The 21,565-nt window shown below is 36.4% G+C and overlaps 1 protein-coding gene across 1 annotated transcript; it reads left to right on the forward strand.

The window, feature by feature from the left end:
- The first annotated feature begins 11,284 nt into the window (after positions 1-11,284).
- On the forward strand, positions 11,285-13,649 carry LOC143569253 (transcription factor bHLH14-like). Its single transcript, XM_077055215.1, has 2 exons — positions 11,285-11,850; positions 12,881-13,649. Exons 1-2 carry the CDS (start codon positions 11,285-11,287, stop codon positions 13,500-13,502), a joined length of 1,188 nt encoding a protein of 395 aa, XP_076911330.1. The 3' UTR covers positions 13,503-13,649.
- Positions 13,650-21,565: the final 7,916 nt, after the last annotated feature.

Below are 21,565 nucleotides of genomic sequence, written 5' to 3' on the forward strand. Positions count from 1 at the left end.
GTTCGCAGTGTCGTCATAGCTTATAATCTTTGTCATTGTTGTTAATCCTAGGTTGTTTCGACACCCGGTTAGTGACCTCGGACGTTCGATCCTTAAACCCGGTTTCAAACTTGTTTTAACGTGGTCGTTCACACATTGAACGTCTAGACCATCATAAAATCGAGTTTTACGGAGTCCACAATCGTTAAAATCACCAACTGCACGTCGTTTCGTAAACCTAACAGTCGCCGATTCAGATTCAGGCGAACTTAAGGATTAGGCGAAGTTATCCGCAACTTCGCCTGAGGCGATGTTGTGGTGAGGCGAAGTTATCATTAACTTCGCCTGGACCTTTTTACTTATTAGTTATTAGACGAACTTAAAGATGAAGCGAAGTTGTTCCCAACTTCGCCCCATCTTTAACTTCGCCTATACAGACTTTATCACAACTTCGCTCATGGTAACAAGCGAACTTGTGTTATGCCTTAACGTGTATCTAACTTGGTTCGTTTGTTGCAGATATGGCTGCTGTTGATGGTGCTGGAGGTGCTGGTGGCGATGACGGGGGAGATAACCAGAGACAATTCTTCCCTGGGCATAATATGTATATTACGTTAGACCCAGAAGCGAGTGGTGTGGAGGATTACCGCGAAATCATCACTTTCCTCCTTCGCTCGCGGATATTCCACGCGATCACCACTACTCTGCCGATATCCTTACCCAATATTGAGGATTTTTGGCAGACGGTGGAATACGATTGCCGCGTTGAGTCCTCGGTTATGCGAGCAACCGTCAACAATCAAGAAGTTCAGTTCTCTTCTGAACAAATCCGGGCGGCTTTACGTTTCGGGAATGAGACCAGGGATGACCCGACGGACTTTGTGGCTCCTTTTCGAGATGGAGCGTTTTTACGGATGGGCTATTCTGGCCCGTTGGGCGATACACAAAGAAGGAAGGGTTTCCTACTCGATCAGTGGCGCTTCCTCATGCACGTAATGATTGTCTGCATGTCAGGGAGGAAGGCGGGTACTGACGGGATGGGTGCGACCATGCAGTCGGCGATGACTGCTCTGACTTATAACAAACGTTATAGTTTCAGTCAGATGGTCTTCTATGAGATCGATAGACAAAGACGGGCAGTGGCGCGTGAGAGGTTCATTATGTATCCAAGATTCATCCAGATGATCTTGAACCATGTGGCTCCAAATCTACCTCAGCGCCGCCCGATCAGATACGTGGAGAGTGTGAACAAACGTATCTTCGCTCAGTGCAGGACATCGAGCGCGAGGAGCAAACCTGAGCTCCGTCCCAGGCATACTCCACTCTTTGGGTATTTAATCAACCCGAAGTATGTTCCTGCCAATGGGGACGAGTTCAGATACCCTCGACCACAACAGGCAGGAGCACCTCAACATATACCTGCTGCGCCTGTTGTGTCACCGGAGGAGGAAGTGGACCTTGATGAAGTGTTTGGAGGTCAAGGCTACTTCGATATGGACCGAGTTGATCCTCAACAAGATGTACAGGTCTCGGTAGCACAAGTTTCGAGGGTGGATGTTACTAGAGCAGCTACGACGGTGGCTGACTCAGATTTTGATGATGTAATGGATGAGGCAAGACGTATGATGGTGACTCGAGAAAGAACGTATGGGAAGAGAAAGAGGACGGATGACGACAGTGAGTCAGAAGAAGAAGAAGAAGACATTCATAAGTTGATCAGACGTTCAAGAAGGGACAGGACAGTTGCAGGTATGGGAGCTGGTGAGAGCTCTAGAGTTGTACGTTTCGCTCCGCCCGCACTGTCAGGTATGTCAATTGTCCCTACATCAGTACAGGTTACAAGTTTAAGCGCCGCGGATGTTCCCGTGGTGGCTACATCATCTTCTTTTGGCATCTCATCTATCACTACTTTCCAGCTGACGACTCCGGAGATTGTGTCTTTACCACCTCCAACTCTTACTCCTTCAGAGGTGGTTGCACAATTTGTTGAGTCGACAGTCGTTGCAACTGCAGGGTTGTCGGTCACGATACCACCTGCGGTTACGTCCACAGCTGCTTCTGATGTCCCGGTTTCATCGGAAATCCCTCCTCAGTACACTCACGATTTATCGCATATGAGGTTCGATTTCGATGCAACTCTATCAGACTCGGAAAGAATAGCCGCACTGGAACGGGTCGTGGCAGAGCAGTCAAGGGTGAATCTTATCCAGACCCAGGCTATTCAGCGCCTAGTAGCAGAAAATCAACTACAGTCGTCCCTCCTGGTTGAACATGGAAAAATTATAGATGCTATGAAGGAGTTCTTGGCATCTCAGGGGGAGACGAGCTGTAAAGGCGACGAGCTCAGGACAAAGAAGAAGAATGACAGAGACGATGATCCCAATGCATCGAAAGGTGCAGGTGGTGAGTTGCCAAGAACTACTCAAGCTCTTGGGACTTCCACAGCTCAGGGGGAGTCTGCAAGCGCAGCATGCGGTTCTGGTGGTGATGAGGTGGTGATGGTTGATGACGAGGAGATGGGAGATGATGTGATCGATGCCTTGAAGGAATTAGATGATGATATGATGGATGATGAGTTTATGTGTGAAGATGATGTTCTACCAGTCGAAGAGATTGAAAAGATTGGTGCTGAAATAGTGATTGAAGATGATGTTGAAGAGGGTGAAATAGTTGAGGAGAATGTTGAACACGAGATCCCTGAAGTTGAAAAGTCAGATGTATGTCAAGACACAGCAGGTGATGATACAGAATGGGAGGAGCAGCCTAGATGGAAGGAAGGCTATGCTCATTGGTTTATCAAAATTAAGAAGCCTGCTGTTCCAACCATGTTCAAGAAAAGTTATAATATCAAAGGCTATGCTGAATCAAAGAAAGGAATTATCTGTTGGCTATATGATGAACTGTTAAAAGTGTTCGTGGTGAAAAGATATGATGGGATCCAATACTTTAAGAGGACGTTGAGATCTCTCAATACATTGCCTGAATGTGAGGTGAAGGATTTGGCTAGATTGGGGTTGATTAATAGAAGCGACGACAACATGGCCAGAGTTATTGGGAAGATCGTGTGGAAAGAAAGTATTAAAGAAAAGAAGTTTGAGTTATTAAAGCCACATAAGGGAAAGCTAGTGGAAGATAAGGAAAGAGGAATGAGAGCAGATGGCAAGCCATGGATGGTAATGAAGTACAAACCGATTCGATGCATGAAAGAGGTTCCAATGAAGACTATGCCTCAAGATGTGTTGAAAGATCTTAAATGGTGGTATGTTGATTGCCAGACTGCTGAAGCCGTGATGGAAGACGAAGATGAACAAGAAGTGCTAAGAGTGTATGATCCGATGCATCTTGTTAACTTATCGAAAGCTGATCTGTAGGTGTTAAATGAAAAGAAGATATTTTATATTCCTGCTTGGAAAGACGAAGCGAGGAAATATCAGCGAGTAGTCACGGTATGCGTGAGAGAAAGAGTACATGCATGAAGACCAAGAGATTGAAGATTACAAGACACGTGCTTGAAGATCAAGACATGAAGCTACTACCAAGGGGGAGTCTGTTGGTGCATAATGTCAGTAGTTCATAGTCTAGTGTCTGTAATCGAGTCTGTAATGATTAATTATGTTTTATATGCCTTAAGCGAAGTTACTGACAAGTTCGCTGTTTAGGCGAACTTGTTAGTCAAGCGAAGTTATGGACAACTTCGCCTGAACATGCCAGGCGAAGTTGTCGTGTATTTAAATAGGTTACGGTTTTGTTTGAAAAAAGTTGTTGAAACAGTTGTTAGTTGAACGATAGTTGAACCAGAGAGTTCGGGTCTGTAATAGTGATATCGTATCACGTGTTTTGGTTATAATATAACGTGTTTGTTTATCGTATCGTGTTTGATCTATTCGTGTCTTCTACGCTCGTAACGACCTACGCAGGGATTCCGCACCTACGTAGATCGAGATATCTCGTGTTGATCCGTCCAGGGAACCTACAACACACCGACTCTGTTAACCCAAAGGCCTATTGAATATCTCGGCGGAATCAGGATATCCAACAAGTGGGAACGAAGTAGTGAAAGTATAACAGACACGAAACGTAAATAAATGATCAGTAAGAACGATTTCAAGACAAATATTCACTGCATTTAATATATCATTTAATACAATAGTGAAAGGAATGTCTAGGGTTTCGTGTGTGATGGCGGCGGCGAATGTACGAGAAAACAAAGAGAATATTCTTTTGAATGTTTTTCGTATTCAGTGCGTGCCAGCCTGTATTCCGTCTGGAAATCCGTGTCCTAAAAGGTATCCTAGGACCTCTATTTATAGACCCTGAAATTCCTTCTAGAAGTTCCTAATCATTACATAATGAAATACAAAATAATACAAGTGTTGAGTCCTCGAGCAAGATTGTTGCTCGAGCAAGCTCACTATGCTAGGTATGCTCGATGAGTGTCTTCGAGCATATTTTACTTAGAATATATTCTCTTTCGGAGAATATATTCTCCTCTAGTAAGGTTCCTTCTTCTTGACTTGTCCATGCTTTACTCGGACTAGTCCATCGAGCAAGCTCATTGTTGATGTCTTCAGCTTTACTTATTCAGCAATCTTTAGCATGCTCGGATGTAAATCTTGCTCGGGAACTGAACTGTGCTCGAAGTCCTTGCTTTGATCACGTGACATCTTCTTATTGCATCCATGCTTGTCCCCATGTGCTCGATCATCCTGTGCTCGTAACACTTGGTTAAAACTTGTATGATCAAGCTGTTTGCTCGATTGACAATCCATGCTCGATAGAAGAATACTCTTGCTCGTTGAAGTGTAGCTTGCTCGAAGCCTTAACACTTAGAAGAATCAACCATTTAAGATTCAGAAGACCTTGCTCGAAGTAGTAAAACCATGCTCGATCGTCTAAGCTTGCTCGAAGTCCATACTTAGCCATTTTCGGAGGAGGTTGAGAAGATTCCAATCTTCCTTATCAAAAATCCGACTCAACAGCGGAAGCGTGAATAATGGTTGTTATTAACGGTGGAGCTCGGATCTAAGCTAGGATCGAATCGTATACACTCTTGAAAGGTGTTTTGGACGGATGAGTGGTGTTTGGGATAGAGCCTGAATCGATTACAATGAACAATAGACTGGATGAACAAATATATGTAATCGAAACACAAATAAAGAAGTGGTAATATGATTTCATTAGTCAAAAGATTGTCATACAAAGCACTCATACATATACACATACATACAGTAAAGATCAGCCACCTCCAGGAGAGCTCATCCTGGAGGCGACGGCTCTCTCTAAGAGATAAAACCCTAGATCTCACACAATACACAATACACTCATGCTAGACAAATTAACAAATACATCTATTTATACTAGTCTAGCATGACTTGGTCTTTAAGCCATCTACCCTTGGTTGAGAACAAAAATATTAATTATTTTTCACCCATAATAATAATAATTCAATGCGTCGGTCTAAAATATAAGTCCCAACAATCTCCCCCTTAGATCGATGCCATCGAATTTCTTCCATGATCACCTCAAAAACTCTTTGTCTTTCATTGAAATTCTCCCCCTCACGTTAAGCTTCTCCCGTTGTTCATTTTAGATCATTTCTCCTATATCACATTCGGATACATTTGTATGGGCATATGAACGAGGCTTTGAACTTCAAAGATCAACTTCAAGTAACAAGGTCATCACAAAAAAAAATAAACTCAATGTGATCATCAAATAATCTTCCATTCTTCAAATCTATTTCTTCCCTTGTAAATCGTCTTCAAACCATTCCCTGAATCAAGATAGCATTCAAGTCAACCATAACCCGTTCTTGATTGTCAAGTGAATGTTTTCATAGGAGGTTAAACTCTACTGATCATCCGTTCACCATGTTACTAGTGATGATTCTATCTTCTCAACCGTACTAGGAAATCTGAAAACTCACAGACATTGAAACATCTCTAAAGAATCTTGGATTATCGATCTTGATCAACTTTTCCTTAACTTGAGTCTTTTCACTTGATTTGAAGCAAGCAATTTGCAATGAAATTCAAGAATTTTTACTCCCCCAATTTTGTTGCAATTGTCTTTGAAAATTGTGTCTTCAAATCAAGTATGTGTGAAACAACCTAGACCATCCTTATCAAGATTGTTGATTCTATAATAAATAAAGATAAACAAAACATTATGTTGGTTGACACTCATAAGTGATTAAATCCTCAAGCTTGGTCAACACTTGTTCTTGTAAAGCTCTTTGATGAAGTTTGTGAAAAATTGATAAGGCTTTGATTTCCTTTTGCTTGTTGATGATTGGATAAAATTTACCAAAATACCCCTGGTATATATCTTCCGTAAAGGTCAGCTTGGTCAAACAGTCAACGACACCAAAAATCTCAACTGTAATTCATTTACGAGCATGGATTCAGTCCACGAGCACACATAAGTCAAAGTCCCTTCACGAGCATACACAGTTTTTACTCAAACATGCTTGAAAACACTTGTGTTTTTTTTTTCATTGAGCATGCTGGGGAGCTTGCTCGAGGGCTTGCTCGAAAACACTTGTGTTTTTCTTTCATCGAGCATGCTGGAGAGCTTGCTCGAGGGCTTGCTCGAAACCTTGCTCGAAGCCTTGCTCGAGAAAACACTTGTATTTTTCTGTCGTTACTCGAGCATGCTTTTGTCTTTACTTGAGCATGCTCGAGACCTTGCTCGAAAATAGTTAGTCTTTTTCTGTCTTTTCTTGATCATGCTCAAAAGCAAAAGTGTGCTCGAAAACACCTGTAATTTATTTTTCTCTTTTCATGGGCATGCTCAGGAGCCAAAGTGTGCTCGAATAAGGTTTGCTCAAGTAGAACAAAGTGTGCTCAACACCAAAAGATAGATTGTTGAGATAAACAAGGATGTGCTCGGGATTCATGTGCTCGAATCCAAACTTGATGTGCTCGACTTTGCATGCTCGAGCAATCGATAAGCTATCTTTTGAGTAAACATATCGATGCTCGAACAACATAATCATTCCGTTATGCTCGAAAGACTTCATGAAAGTTCAGGACTTGTCCATTGTGCTCGAGCAATAGATAAGATACCTTTAGGCTAAACATATCGACGCTCGAACAGCAGAAACATTTCCTTGTGCTCGTAATACTTCATGACAGTTCAGGACTTGTCCACTGTGCTCGAGCAATAGATAAGATACCTTTCGGGTAAACATATCGACGCTCGAACAGCAGAAACATTTCCTTGTGCTCGTAATACTTCATGACAGTCTTGTCCATTATGCTCGAGCAATAGATAAGATACCTTTCGGGTACACATATCGATGCTCGAATAACAGACCTTTCTTCTGCATCATCAATCAATGATTTTCCAATACAGAACCTGCTTGAATATTCCCTCTGCATTTTCCATCTGCTGCTACGTGATGTGTGTCTAATAACCCTATAATAATGACCCTCACAACTAAGCTTTAATATTAAAACAAAAATCCTAAAACCACACACAACCGGCAAGTGTACCGATCGCAAGTAGTATAGACTTAGGAAGTCCGAGTATCGAACACGTGAACACGTTAGAACGCTAAAGATCACTAACCCTAGACAAGACCTACCTTAAAATAATATTATATTGATTTTTGATTTTTTGATTTTTAAATACTTAACTGAACTAACTGGACTAACTAACAAAACTTACCAAAAATAGAAAACTTAACGTAAAACTAACTGTGTTAACTTAGGATGGAGAAAAACGTCTACCTAGGTCTGAATCAAATTGTAGGTCTAACAAGCTAATGGATTGAATGATATATAGACACCGGTCCCTAAAGATGACACGACTAAGGATCGCTCGGGCTCACTGGATTACCTCTCGGTCTCACACAACAAACCCTAACTACTCAAAATCGGCTAAAACGACCTAACCGGGAAACAATTACTAACGTGTTCTAATGCTAGATCACCTCTCGATCTCACCAAAACTCGACCCTAATGGCAATGAATACTACACAACCAAGGATAGAGGAACAATTCAACTTAAACTAAAATAGATCAACTAGTCACTCAAACACCTAAACCTGACAAGAAACGAACTCGCTCTCGCGCAATTCTTATTCTAGCATGCAAAGGCAATGAGACAACCCTAACTTCCTATCACCTCTCGGTCTCAAGAAAGGTGTTTAGCCGCTGTACTTAATCCAAATAATCACGCAACAAAACCCTACGGTGGTACCTACCGCAAACAAACCCTAAACACAAAGTCTAGAATCAAACAATGCACCGATCAATCAATACAAAACTAATCAATCAACACACGAGGTTTATGGAATGAATCACTAAAATTTCCAGCCCTTAAACACAACCTATTTCATGTCTAAATCAAACTTTACAATAACAATTCAAGTCTATCAATCAAACAATCCATAAAACCTATCAAAACCTAACAAGAATCATCATTCCTAGGTAGAACTAACAAGATTAGCCGAGCATAATTTTTGGACAGCAGTAAACTCTCAATAAAAACACTATAAAACTCATACCAATCATCTTAACAATTGTCCAATAATCAATCCTAATCATAAACAGTTCAATCTCTCAAGTAATTGCAAAACAATTCAACAATTAAGCAAGAAACTAAAAGGGTATGAACAATGAAAAAGATGTAAGGATATTGGGTGTTCCGGGGCTGCTATCGGCTGTAAAAAACAGTGGTGAATGATCCCGAGGCTTGATTCTTGCTTGTTCTTCCTTCCCTAGCCGTCACACGATCAAAACCCTAGCACACAAAAGCTTTTTCTTTCTTTTTTCTTGCTGGAAATTCCGATCAGTAGCTGTTGTGCTGCTGTTGGCTGCTGTTGTGCTGCTGTTGTTGTGCTGTTATTGATTCCGATCAGCAGCTATTTTTGCTCATTAGGGTTTTATTTTTTTTATATAATATAATATAATATGGTCTTGGGCCTCCATGATGCATACGGGTCGGGCCTTGAGCCTTGTCTTGAACTTGTATGCGTAAAAGGCTCGTAGAATGCTCGAAAAGTCTCAGTTTTCTTCTTTCTTTCACCCAAAACCTACAAGATTAATAAATGTATGTAAAACCTATCTAAAACGAGTAAAAACACATAAAATATAATATATTACGTAGATAAAAGGTGCGGAAAATACGTGTGTTTTACAACACATCAGTGTGGCGAGCGTCCCGAGCCTGAAGTTCTGATGATCCGTTTCCCCAACAATCGACGTATAGTAGAAGTGCTGTTCAATCAAATTATTAAGCTTTATACTCCAAATACCCGATTAAGGTAAGCTTAGACCCTAGTCGAGGGTATAGTTTAAATATATTTTAGCTTTTCACAAATAGATGTTATAGTCAAAATAATGTTTCTTCATAACTAAGAAACGTAAGTTTTACATAAGTTATGGACAAATTGACGTTTTCTCTTCGAGAAGAAACGTAAAAAAAATATTTTTATATAGACGTTTCTTAAATAGTAAGGAAATATAGCATATAATTGGTAAATAGACATGACAACTACGATAGCGTTTGGTATAAAGGAATGAGAGATGGAATGAAATGGTTCATTCCAAAGAAATAGAAAAAAACCATGTTTGGTTGTCATGTGGTAATGAAATAAACCATTCCACAAGAAATGAAATTCCTTCCAAACATAGGATTTTCATTCTTTAAGGTATAGATGTTTTTTTTTTTAATTTATTCAGAGAATGGAATCTATAACAATAATAATTATCATAATATATTATGATTTATTTTTATATTATAATTATTATTACATTATCAAGGCTATTATATTATTATTATTAATTTTATTATATTATCATTATTTTTGTATATTATAATATAACAATTATTAAATTAGACTTATTATCGTATATATTAACAATATTATTATTATTTGGTGACTCGACGCTTCATAACACGCATGCGTGGTCCAACATTTTTATAATTGCTTTTATCCGTTTAATGGTCTCATTAAAGCGCGCAGGTCTTAAAAATGAGTTAATATGAATATTCATATTATTAATACTTACATTAACATTTTTTATTATATATTATTATTACCAATAGTAATAATAATATTAATAGTAGCAGCAGCAGTAGTAGAAGTAGTAATAATAATAATAATAATAAAAAATAATAATAATAACAATAATTAAAAGATGATTATTCCATTCTTACGTACATGGTAACCAAACACGACAATGAATGGTAATGATTTATTCCATTTCTTTGTCCATTCCATTCCCACGTCCATTCCATTCCCTCATCCATTTCATTAAGGCATACCAAACAGACCCTACAAGTCTAAGGTAGCGTATGATATACAGCAATGACAGGGGGAATGGAATGATTCATTACGTGGAAATGAAAAAAGTGATGTTTGGTTGCTCAATGGAATGGAATCATCCATTACACATGGAATCACATTCCATCAAAAACATTTCTTCCCACCCCACTTTTTTTTCCATTCCATTCCTTAATCACCCTACTTTCTCAACAACACCACCACCACCACCAACACCGCCGCCACCACTTTCGCTGCCACCATCGCCACCACTACCACCTTACAACCAATGTTACCACCGCCACCATCATTGCGGTAACCACCGCAACCATTGTCTTCGCCTCCGCTTGGCCATCACCGCTATCATCACTGTCGCTGCCTGACCACCACCATCGTTGCCGCCACCCTACCATCGCTATCACCATCAATGCTACCATCGCTTGACCCTCGCTACCCCTACCACCACTGCCGCCACCACAATCATTGCCCCTGCCGCCTGATCGCCGCAACCACCACCACCGTCGCCACCCCACTGCCATTTTCATCACCGGAGCTAACACAACCATCGTCGCCAATGTAGTTTTTTTTTTATTTTAGTAAAAAAACATTATTTTGAGATAGAAATGTTTTTATTATTTCTATTTTATTCTTACAATTTTTTTGGATACCAAACAAAATAAAGCAATAATTCATTTCATTCCTATGGGTTAACCATATAAGACAAAAAAATGATAACGATCTATTTCATTCCTTATCCATTCCATTCATTCTTCCATTCTATTCCTTCTTCATTAAACTAAGCATACCCTAAATAGTTTATTTAAAACAAATACTTTGTCAAGGTTTAAACCCAATTAATAATGTCATGAACCATGGTAAAAAGTTAAAGGCCCAATTAATGATGCCATAAACCAAGTTGGCTTCCTATATCCTTGGACTACTTATTGCATTATAAAACCAGATGATCATCGCGCTCATCTCCATCTTCCATTTCCTCACTAACTCAACCCTCACACCGTCGTCTTATTCGTCATGTCGTTACTTCAAACCCGACTCAAATTCATCCTCCAAAACCGACCGGAGCGGTGGCATTACGCCATATTCTGGCAAGCCACCGAAGACTCGGACGGCCGTCATGTTCTTTTGTGGGCGGACGCTTATATCCTTGACACAAATACTAACTCCATGTTTGAATGTGAAGATATTTCCGACATCCATTGGTTGGCTATGTCTTCGGCTGTGTCGTCTTTCCCAGTCGGACAAGATGTTGTTGGCCAGAGTTACAGTTCGGGATCTTGCCTGTGGTTGGATGGGGAGATGGAGTTAAGGAATTACAATACTAAAAGAACTGAAGAAGTTAGAGTTCATGGAATCAAATCCTTGGTTTGCATTCCAACTTCTAATGGTGTTGTTGAATTGGGTTCTTGTGATTCTGCAAAACAAGACAGTGGTCTTGTCTGCTTAACGAAATCAGTTTTCGACCATGATAGCCTTTTGGATATTAACCGCTGTAATCAAGAAACTGAAGGACGGGATGAAGTGATGTGCACGAAGAAGATGAAGATGTCATCATCTAATTTGGATAAAAGTTTCGTAAGGTATATTTTTTTGTGTTAGATCAAACACACAACCAATTGTTAACATAATATTTTACGCTACTTAATTTGCAGTAGTGTAATGCTATATCAAACACACAACCAATTGTCATCATCTATAGTAATTATTTTACGCTACTTAATTTGCAGTAGTGTAATTCTATAACAAAAAGAAATAACGATTATTACTCCAAATCAAAACTGTAACGTAATAATAACTACTCTACCTTTACATTTCTTAAGTTAAGATTTATTTGTATTGGACTTCACCTCTATATGTTATATACATACTCTTTAAAAAATAAATTAGAAAGAACACATAACTAAAGCATTTCTTCTTATTAGGGTGTGCGATGTTTTCCCGCCGTCACCGCTGTCTACCTCCTCACCTAAGCTCTTCGGTTCCCTTCCTCAATCTGCCACCTGGCCCTTTCGTCATTGTTCCCGCAACGACACGGCCCCCGCCCTTATGAAAGATTATATACATTATATCATAACTAATATATTCTCTCTACTATGTATGTGTGTGGGACGGCTAGGCATGCAAAAGAAAGTTTTTTAGAGGAGCACACAAAATAAAATAAGTCATTCAATTATTAAACTTAAAAAAAATTAAAATAGTAGAAATGGTTTCCTCTACTACGTACCATCATGTTGAATTTCTTCAATACGACGGAAAATGAATATCTTATGAATGGCTTTGCCTGTGCCGGCCCAGGTTTTGGAGCCAGAGGAAAATGTAATCTTTATTAATCTTTTCAAAAATTAGAAAAGAAAGTGTGAAGAAATTTCGATTAACATAGAAGTTGCACAAGTATAAGTCACGTGTACATAATGTGTATATATAGACCATTTAAACTTAAATATATAGAAACAAATTAGTTTATATGTGAATGTAGCATATGCATGTGTGTTTAAGAATAATAAAATTTAAAAGTTTTATGCCATTAACCAAAAAATTAAACGATTTAAATATGTTATTTTTGTTATATATCTGGCTAACATATCTCCTTAAATCATTTGAAACAAATAGCTCACCGCCATCAGTCACCAACGTTACATCCATGCCAAAGGGGAGGCAAAGACGAGCTAAGGGGATGGGAAGAAGAGCAAAGGGTGTTGTTTCCCAGGAAACCATGGCGACGGGTTCCCATCAGGAGGCTGAGCGGCAGCGACGAGAGAAGTTAAACCACCGGTTTTATGCCCTCCGAAGCGTGGTTCCATATGTTTCAAAAATGAACAAAGCTTCTCTACTAGCTGATGCAGTTACCTACATCAACGAGCTTAAATCCAAGATCCAAACATTAGAAAAGATGACGGGACCAGAATCAATGCCAGTAAGATCAAGAAACAATAATCAATTAATGAACCATGTTCATAATTCACGAAGTGCCACCGTTCACTCGATGGCTAACCGGGCTGAAGTCGAGGTGACGTTATTAGGATCAGAAGCCATGATTAGGGTTCAATCCACGGATGTTAACTATCCTGCAGCAAAGTTGATGGATGCACTTAGAACCCTTGATTTACGAGTTCAATATGCGAGTGTTTCAAGTGTTAAGGATTTGATACTGCAAGATGTTATAGTGAAGATTCCTAATGGATTCACATGTGAAGAAGACACTTTGAAACTTGCTGTTCTTAAGAACTTGTAGTTACGTTAGTTAGTAATGATCATATGTTAATTAGTCCCATAATTTCTTCTCTGTGTCACTCCTAGTTGTACTGATATTGTTAAATATTCTACGGCCTGTCCAATAGGCATGACTTAAAACAATTCGGCCCACACAAACATATATGACATTGTTTTAAGGCCCAATTAAAAGCAAATACATTGTTCTTCGCCCATAAAGCCATAACAAAACACAATAAATAGTAACACCTAAAGAATTCAAATGAATTATTTTTAAAGATGAAGCCACTATCTTAACCTTAATCTTAAATATAACAGAAAAGAATTCAAATGAATAGTAATAAACAAGTCACTTTTTAATCTTAAATATAGTAACAGAATTCAAATGAATAGTAACAAACATAGTAACATAATTCAAATGAATTATAGTAGCAGAACTCAAATGAATAGTAATAAACACATTGTTAGATTCCATGTTACATACGTACGGAAAAAGTATAAAACTTTATATATATATATATATATATATATATATATATAGGTTAAGTATAAAATAAAAACCCACTTGAGTTGTGAAAACTCTAAAAACTCATTCTCAACTACATGTTTTTAATTAATGTTTAAATCTTGTGGTACACAATTAAAGTGAATAAAAAATGTAAATATAAATATAACTTTTTCCCTCTCCTAAAAACATATATAAAAATTAGTAAAAAATGTTAAAAAATAGCAAAACATTTTTTTTTTATGTTTCGATCTTTTGTATTAAATGTTACAACATATATTACATGTAACAAAAAAAAACGATGTTACATAGGGTTTTCGCGGGTTTTCACAACTCAATTGGGTTTTCATTTTAACCTTAACCTTTATATATATGTGTGTGTGTGTTTGTGTGTGTGCGCGCGTGCAGGCATGCGTGTGTGTTATATACATTTTAAGAAATTGTAAACGTCAAATGATTATTATTATTATTATTATTATTATTATTATTATTATAAGGTATCGCATTGTTGTTTAAATTAAAACAATCCAAAATACAAAGACAAATAGAGAAAAATAACCATTTAAAGCATAATTCTAACTTATGCCTTATATTTTTAGACTATGAAGCGTAAACATGTAAATGTTGTAACACAATTTGTGTGCTATAAAAACTATATTTATTGAAATTATAAAACATTTAAGTACACAAGATAAAAAATGCTAAAAATATCAATATAAGTATATAACAATGAAATATAATTATAACTTTTATTAAATCGCGCGTTTAATAAAGCAACAATCTAATCCAAACCTCGTGACTTAAACCACCATTTCAATCCAAACATCCAATCCAAACGTTCATAAATAATTTTCCAAAATCCAAACAAATAAAATAACAAAGTCTCAAAATTTAAAAAAATAACAATGAAAACAATTACTTGTCTTTATTATTCATAACAATTTATTTTGAAACTTTCTTCAACTTAGGAGTTAATGTTTAAAATTAATGTTCAAATTAATATGTGGAAATCACATAAATGGAAAATTGATGAGTTGGAAGCCTATGTGGACATGATAGTTGAATGCCATATGGAAATCTTGTATTGCTTTAATAGTATATTTAATAGTATAGTAAGATTCATATGGAAACCAGTTTAAAACTCAAAATCGGCTTGGGTTAAAACCGGTTCGGTTTGGTCAACAAAAATCAAAACCGGTTTATGATCGGTTTCGGTTCTGGTTGAAACCGGTTTCTTACAATGTTACAATTGGTTTAGGTTCTGGTTTTGACCGGTTTTTGCCCTGTTTTGGCCGGGTTCGGTTCGGTTAACCGGTTTTGGTGGAGAAAATTACAAACCGGTTCCGAACCTACGGTTTCAATTGGTTCCAAACCGGTTTCTACATAATCAGTTTCAAACCGGTTCGGTTTCGGTTTAGTTTTCGGATCGGTTCGCTTAACCGGTTTATTTACCCACCTCTAATCTTATTGTTAAATATAATAACATAATTCAAACGAATAGTAACAAACATAGTAACAGAATTCAAATGAATTATAGTAACAGAATTCAAATTAATACTAATAAACATAGTAACAAAATTCAAATGAATTAATTTTAAAGATGAAGCCAGTATCTTAATCTTAAATATATTAACAGAATTCAAATGAATAGTAACAAACAAGTCACTATCTTAATCTTAAATATATATAAACCAAAATTTTAAAAACTCTTTGATTTCCTCCTATATCCTCTCAAGCTATCAGATTGTTTTATTTGTAAATGGAGACTTCTCATGCATTTGACCCGAATTCACGGGTTTGGGTCTCACTAAACCTAGATAACCCTTAAACGGGTATAACATCTCATTATATTAAAAACTAATCTCACCCAATATTTGATATAAAAATCATATAAAATAGTAATATACTAAAAAATTAATATCCAACTTAAAAAAAAGATATTATTTATAATTAAGAAAAAATTATATAGTAAAAAAAAATAAGCGGTCACATAACTTTAAACGGGCTATAGCATCTCATTATTTGTGAAACTCTTTATCATCAAAATCTAAGTATATTATTAAGTTCTCTATAATAAATAAAATTAATTTTAAAAAATATATATAAATATTATTAAAAAATAAAAACAACCATAGAAATATATAATTAAGTAACTGAAATTTGAAACGAAAAAGAAATATTACAAATCTCAAAAGTCAAAGCACAATTACCAGGAGAGTAGAAGGTGCCTGCATTCACCAAGTCAATAGCTAGCGGCCTTCTAGTATGGCTGTAGGAGACAGTTCATGCGAGGTGGTGTTTTGCTTGGTGGTCCCCACTTCAAAATATCGTGCCCCCTCTTTGCCTTGTGCTATGCTTATTTTGGGTTAAAAATAACGAAATAAGAGCATTCCCAACCCATCCCCCATAATTATGTGAGGGGATTGGTAAATTATATGGTAGAGTTTTGAATTGTTGTGAGTGTAAATTATAGGGTGGAGAGAGAAATGTAGTGATTTTTTGTAAATTTGGGGAAACATTTAGGGAACATTGTTTGCCTCTATTTATTTTTTAATATTTGTTGAATTGGTTGTGAGTAGAGGAGAGAGAAAACTGTAATAATAAAGATATAAAAATTATTATTTAATTAAACAGGAAAGAAAAATGTAGTGTTTTGTAGTGTAATTATAGGGATAAGGATGGGGGATGGACTGTGAATGCTCTAAGATAGGCTAAGTACCCCTTCTTACTTGTTATAAATTTCATGTTGTTTAAATAATAATATAAAAGACTTAATTGTAGTTTTGATTCACTATGTCACTCCCCAATATAAGAAGGAAAAGCTGAGGCACAAACAAATTACTCATAGCACAAAGACACTAACAATAATAATAATGTCAATAAGTATTTAATTTATTTCGTTCAATCCAATACATCAGTTCAAACAACCAAACAAAACAAATATCCGATAAGATAAAATAAAATAAGACAAAACTGTTAATTTATTTAATATCCTAAAGTCCAACATCTGTGTTTCTTCATCCACTAAAAATCATCCAATAAAAGCACCAACAATATACGTAAAAATAATATAGGTTGTCAACAAACATGTTGAGTGAAAAAACCACCAATTTGATATATAATAATACTGAAACAAACAAATCATGTGCGTTAATGTGAGTAATACAATTGATATAACATATAAGTGTTGTTTGGTCATGATTCATCAACCACAATCATTGGCTATTAAGACGGCATAAATAACAAATAGAGATGTCGTTTGGCCATGATTCATAGAATACGATATATGGCTACTATGATGGCGTATTATCATACTTAATGAGATAAACTATGATGCATCTCTCCTAATGCGATAAAATAAACAGATAAATCATATTGCACATAACATCAAATTGCATACAATACCATAAGCAAATAAAGATTCGTGATTTGAGATTTGATATAATTAAACATTTAAGTTGGTATGCATAAAGTCCCCAAAAGGGAAAAGTGAAAATGGGGATAGTGATTAACTCACTTTAATGAATAGGCGAGATAAATAATAAAATAAGAAAAATAAACGAGTCCAGAGCTTTTAATCCGCTGACCGATCCAATCCGAACAGACCTAAAACTTTGAGACAATAAAAAGAAATTAAAAACGTGAACATAGCCGCCGGAATCAGGTCACACGGATGTAAAAACTCAAGATATGAAATATTTAATTTTCAAGCGAACTGGTACTATTCAGAATTCGAACTTCAAATCTAAAGTTGGATTCAGGTTAGTACACTCAAAATGTTATAACAAACATGAAAGTCTTCTGGCTCAAAAGTTAATTTTGACCAGAAGCAGTAGTAATCGATTAAACACAATAATTGACTTTTATAACCCTAAACGGGTCGGGGTCAAATTAACCCATGAAACTCCATCAATAACTGAAATTGAGTGAGGGCTTTTGTTTAATGAACAAAAACACACAAACTCACATCAAACAACTTACCCTAATGATGGTTAGAATGATGAGAAAAATCGAGTCAAAGACTTTTGAAGCACCAATGTCAAAACGAGAATAAGGTCTTGAAGAAGAAACCGAGCTAGCACAAAGACAATACCACGCATGAATTTTTTTTATAGGTGGAGACTAAGTTTTGAATAAGCATTTTAGGGTTTTTATAGTTTAGTTTATATAGTAAAAGTCTAAAACGTTAATTTTAGTCAAATAACTCGATTAAACAATAGAATAAGCCTTTAATGACGAAATCAAATGAAATAAAATACCAAATTCGTTTTTGATAGCAAGGGAATGAATATGGACATGCCTAAGGACCAAGGGAGTTTTCTTATAGCTTAGTTCACGAGATCTGAACAAAAATAGCACGATTTAGCATTAAATGAATATTTTAAACGATTTTGATCAACTGACCAGCATGCTGTTCGTGTCGCGCGACCTACCTAGGGTAGTTCCCCGCTTGGCGTGGCTTGGGGTATTCGTCAACAAGTATCGTTTGTCACTTTTAGTCCCTGTAGTTGCAAAAAAAATGTGGCTTTTAGCAAGTTTAAGTGATCTTAAGGGTTTTTAACGGGTATTTGACTAGTTTGAGTAACATGAAGGTATAAAATGAATTAGACAACTTAAATACAAGATTTTAATAACATGAAAAATTTAAAATGGTACACCAAAAACGCAATTTTCAACCCCGTGATCATTTTTTTATCGTTATGATCCCCTTGGTGGTCATTTTTTTGCAACAGAGTTTACCATTAAATCTCCGTCTATGTGTTTCGTTAAACCGAAGGGTAAATCCGTCTTTTCACACTAAAGCTTAATAAATATAATATAATGATAAAAATATTAACAATTTAGACCGATTAAACCACCTAACAATCTCTCTTTTGTCTCTCAAACACCACCAGTCCACAACATACATCAACCACCACCGCCATTTGATTTTTTCGGCGAGAGGAGGGGAGCGAATCAGATAACATTTAGCTGACACAACAACATATCAGCGCCGCCTACATTGCCAAATATGATATGTGTTCAGAACGAACCGTCGATCCACTCCATTTCATCTTCTCCAGCTTCGTTTCATTGTGAAAACCTCAACCACGCCATTCCGCCGGAGATCCGCGTTCGTCAAACACTTTGTGTGCAAGTTATCCTACACTCTCCCCTTCACATGGGTTTCAACTGAGCAATCAGGGGTTAGGCTTTGTGTTTCTTGATGAGTTTCTTTTTGGGTTTGGTGGCGTGTGAGAGGAATTGAGACTCCAACATTAACGGTGGTGGGTTTTGAGGTGTTGACTAGATGGATAATTGGGATGTAATTGGTGTCCAGAGGTTTTGATGAAACAGTTGAAAAAGGAGAACCTGACTCTGCCTTCTCACCAAACCTACCTCTTTTATTTCGAAACCCTAATTCCCCAAATCTAGTAAATGGGTCAAATTTGGGAGACGGTGGATTAGAAGCTAAGGTTTATATGTGATTTTGGAATGAATTGTGGTGTATATATTTGTATAAACATAATCAAACCTTTATCACTAATCAATTTACTCGAATTGGTTGTTTGTGGGGCGTCCGTCTGTCTGTTTGGTGGGAAAATTGTTTATATTTGTCTGCTTAATAAACGAACCATGCACGGACAATAAAATTTTGTTAGGTAAGCTTAACCGACAAACACATACAAATGCTGCGCTCGTTCAATAGTGTTCGTGAACGTCCGATAACATTTGTTTAATACTGTTGTGTGTGTTGAAATTCCTTAAAAAATGAAGAATATGAAGCTTGTTTCTCGTGAAATACTAGAAATTTGTGGATTTTGAAAACCAAAATATTATTTTGATATGATTATATGTTTGGTTACCACATTAAGTGTTAAGTATTTTTGATTTATCATGTGGTGAAATGTTCAATAGTGTTTATGTTAAGTATTTTGATATGCTGATGTTTGTTTGTCCATCAAAATTCATTAGTGTCCATTGGTATTTGTTTGTCCATTAGTGTTCGTTAGTGTTCAGTTGTCCATTAGTGTCCGTTTACAATATTAGCGAATGGATACAAACGGACACGGATAAGCTCAATTCCTTAATGGACGGACACGAATTTTCGTTCGGTAGGGTGTTCGTGAACCGTCCGTTTGTTTGCCAAAAGCTTAACGACGAACACGGACAAGGTCTCTTCTAATTTGCTAGACCTGGGTTTGAAACCCATGGTGCACGGTTTTGTTATTTTTGGAGGAAAATCGTTTAACATAATAAGGGTCCAAATTGCATTTATTTAAAAATCATATTGTTGCAAATTGCAAGTGTATTTGTGTCTTTTTATATAAAAACTAATGTTGTGACTTGACGGTGGATCCAATTGCAAAAAAAAAATGACCATCACGGGGACTATAATTGTAAAAACAGCCCCATTGTGTTGAAAGCCGCGCTTTGGATTCCACTACAAGGATCAAAACTGCAATTAAGTCAAAAAATAAAAATAAAAATAAAAAACTTATCATACCTCCTAAAAAAATAAAAGAAGTTGCCACATCTTCCCACTGACCACTGTAATTATTTAAAACGCTTTTTCAAAAATGGTTCGAAAACATACATTGTAAAAAAGTAAATTATAAACGTATTAAAAAACTATTATACAAAAATTCAAAAAATATTTCTGGAAGTCAATTTTTTTTTATAAAATGACTAAAAATGTTTTTTTTCAAGTAAACAAAAACGCTTTTTTAAATAAGATAATTTTTGTTATAAAAAAATACTTTCTCTAAACAATTCAAAAAACATTGTTAAAAACAATTTATTTAAAAACGTGAAGTATTATAAATAAGAAATTCAATAAACAAACTTCGTTTTAAAGAAGTAAACTATATAAAATACAAAACACGTTAAATCTAAGTGAGTATTTTTTTTGTGTCATATTTTCTACGTATGGTTTATTATAGTAATAACATTAAACTGAATGAGTCCATTTATAGACTTAAGCAAGCATCTCGCAGCTGAAGTCTTTATTTTGACAAGAAATTCAAGAGTTTGATTTTATCAAAAATGAAGATGAGCCTTGTGTTTACAGAAAGGCTAGTAGGAGTACTATATCATTCCTCATCTTGTATGTGGATGATATACTGATCATTAGAAACAACATTCCTATACTTAAAGAAGTCAACCACTGGTTGGGATCTTGTTTCACAATGAAAGATCTTGGTGAAGCAACTTATATTCTAGGAATCAAGATCTACCGGGATAGATCTAAGCCGTTTCTAGGGCTTAGTCAAAGTACATACATAGACAAGGTAATGACACGCTTCTCGATGGATAACTCCAAGAAAGGAGGTGTTCCCATTGCTAAAGGAACCGTGCTGAACAAATCACAATCTCCTTCAATGGACATTGAAACTAAGAATATGCAAGCAATTCCATATGCTTCAGCTATTGGTTCCATTATGTATGCTATGTTATGCACTAGACCTGACGTCTCGTATGCTTTAAGCATAACTAGTCATTTTCAGTGAAGTCCTGGTGTTACCCATTAGATTGCAGTAAAGAACATTCTATGGTACCTGAAAAGGACCAATGATATGTTCTTAGTGTATGGAGGAGTG

The sequence above is a fragment of the Bidens hawaiensis genome, unplaced genomic scaffold (assembly GCF_021521415.1).
Source record: "Bidens hawaiensis isolate Kalapana, Puna unplaced genomic scaffold, B.hawaiensis_p1.1 tig00024431_1, whole genome shotgun sequence".
NCBI lineage: Eukaryota > Viridiplantae > Streptophyta > Magnoliopsida > Asterales > Asteraceae > Bidens > Bidens hawaiensis.

Coding starts and splice junctions, on each gene's coding strand:
- LOC143569253 (XM_077055215.1), top strand. CDS start 11,285: ATGTCGTTACTTCAAACCCGACTCAAATTCATCCTCCAAAACCGACCG. Junction 11,851..12,880: donor TTGGATAAAAGTTTCGTAAG/GTATATTTTTTT, acceptor TGAAACAAATAG/CTCACCGCCATCAGTCACCA.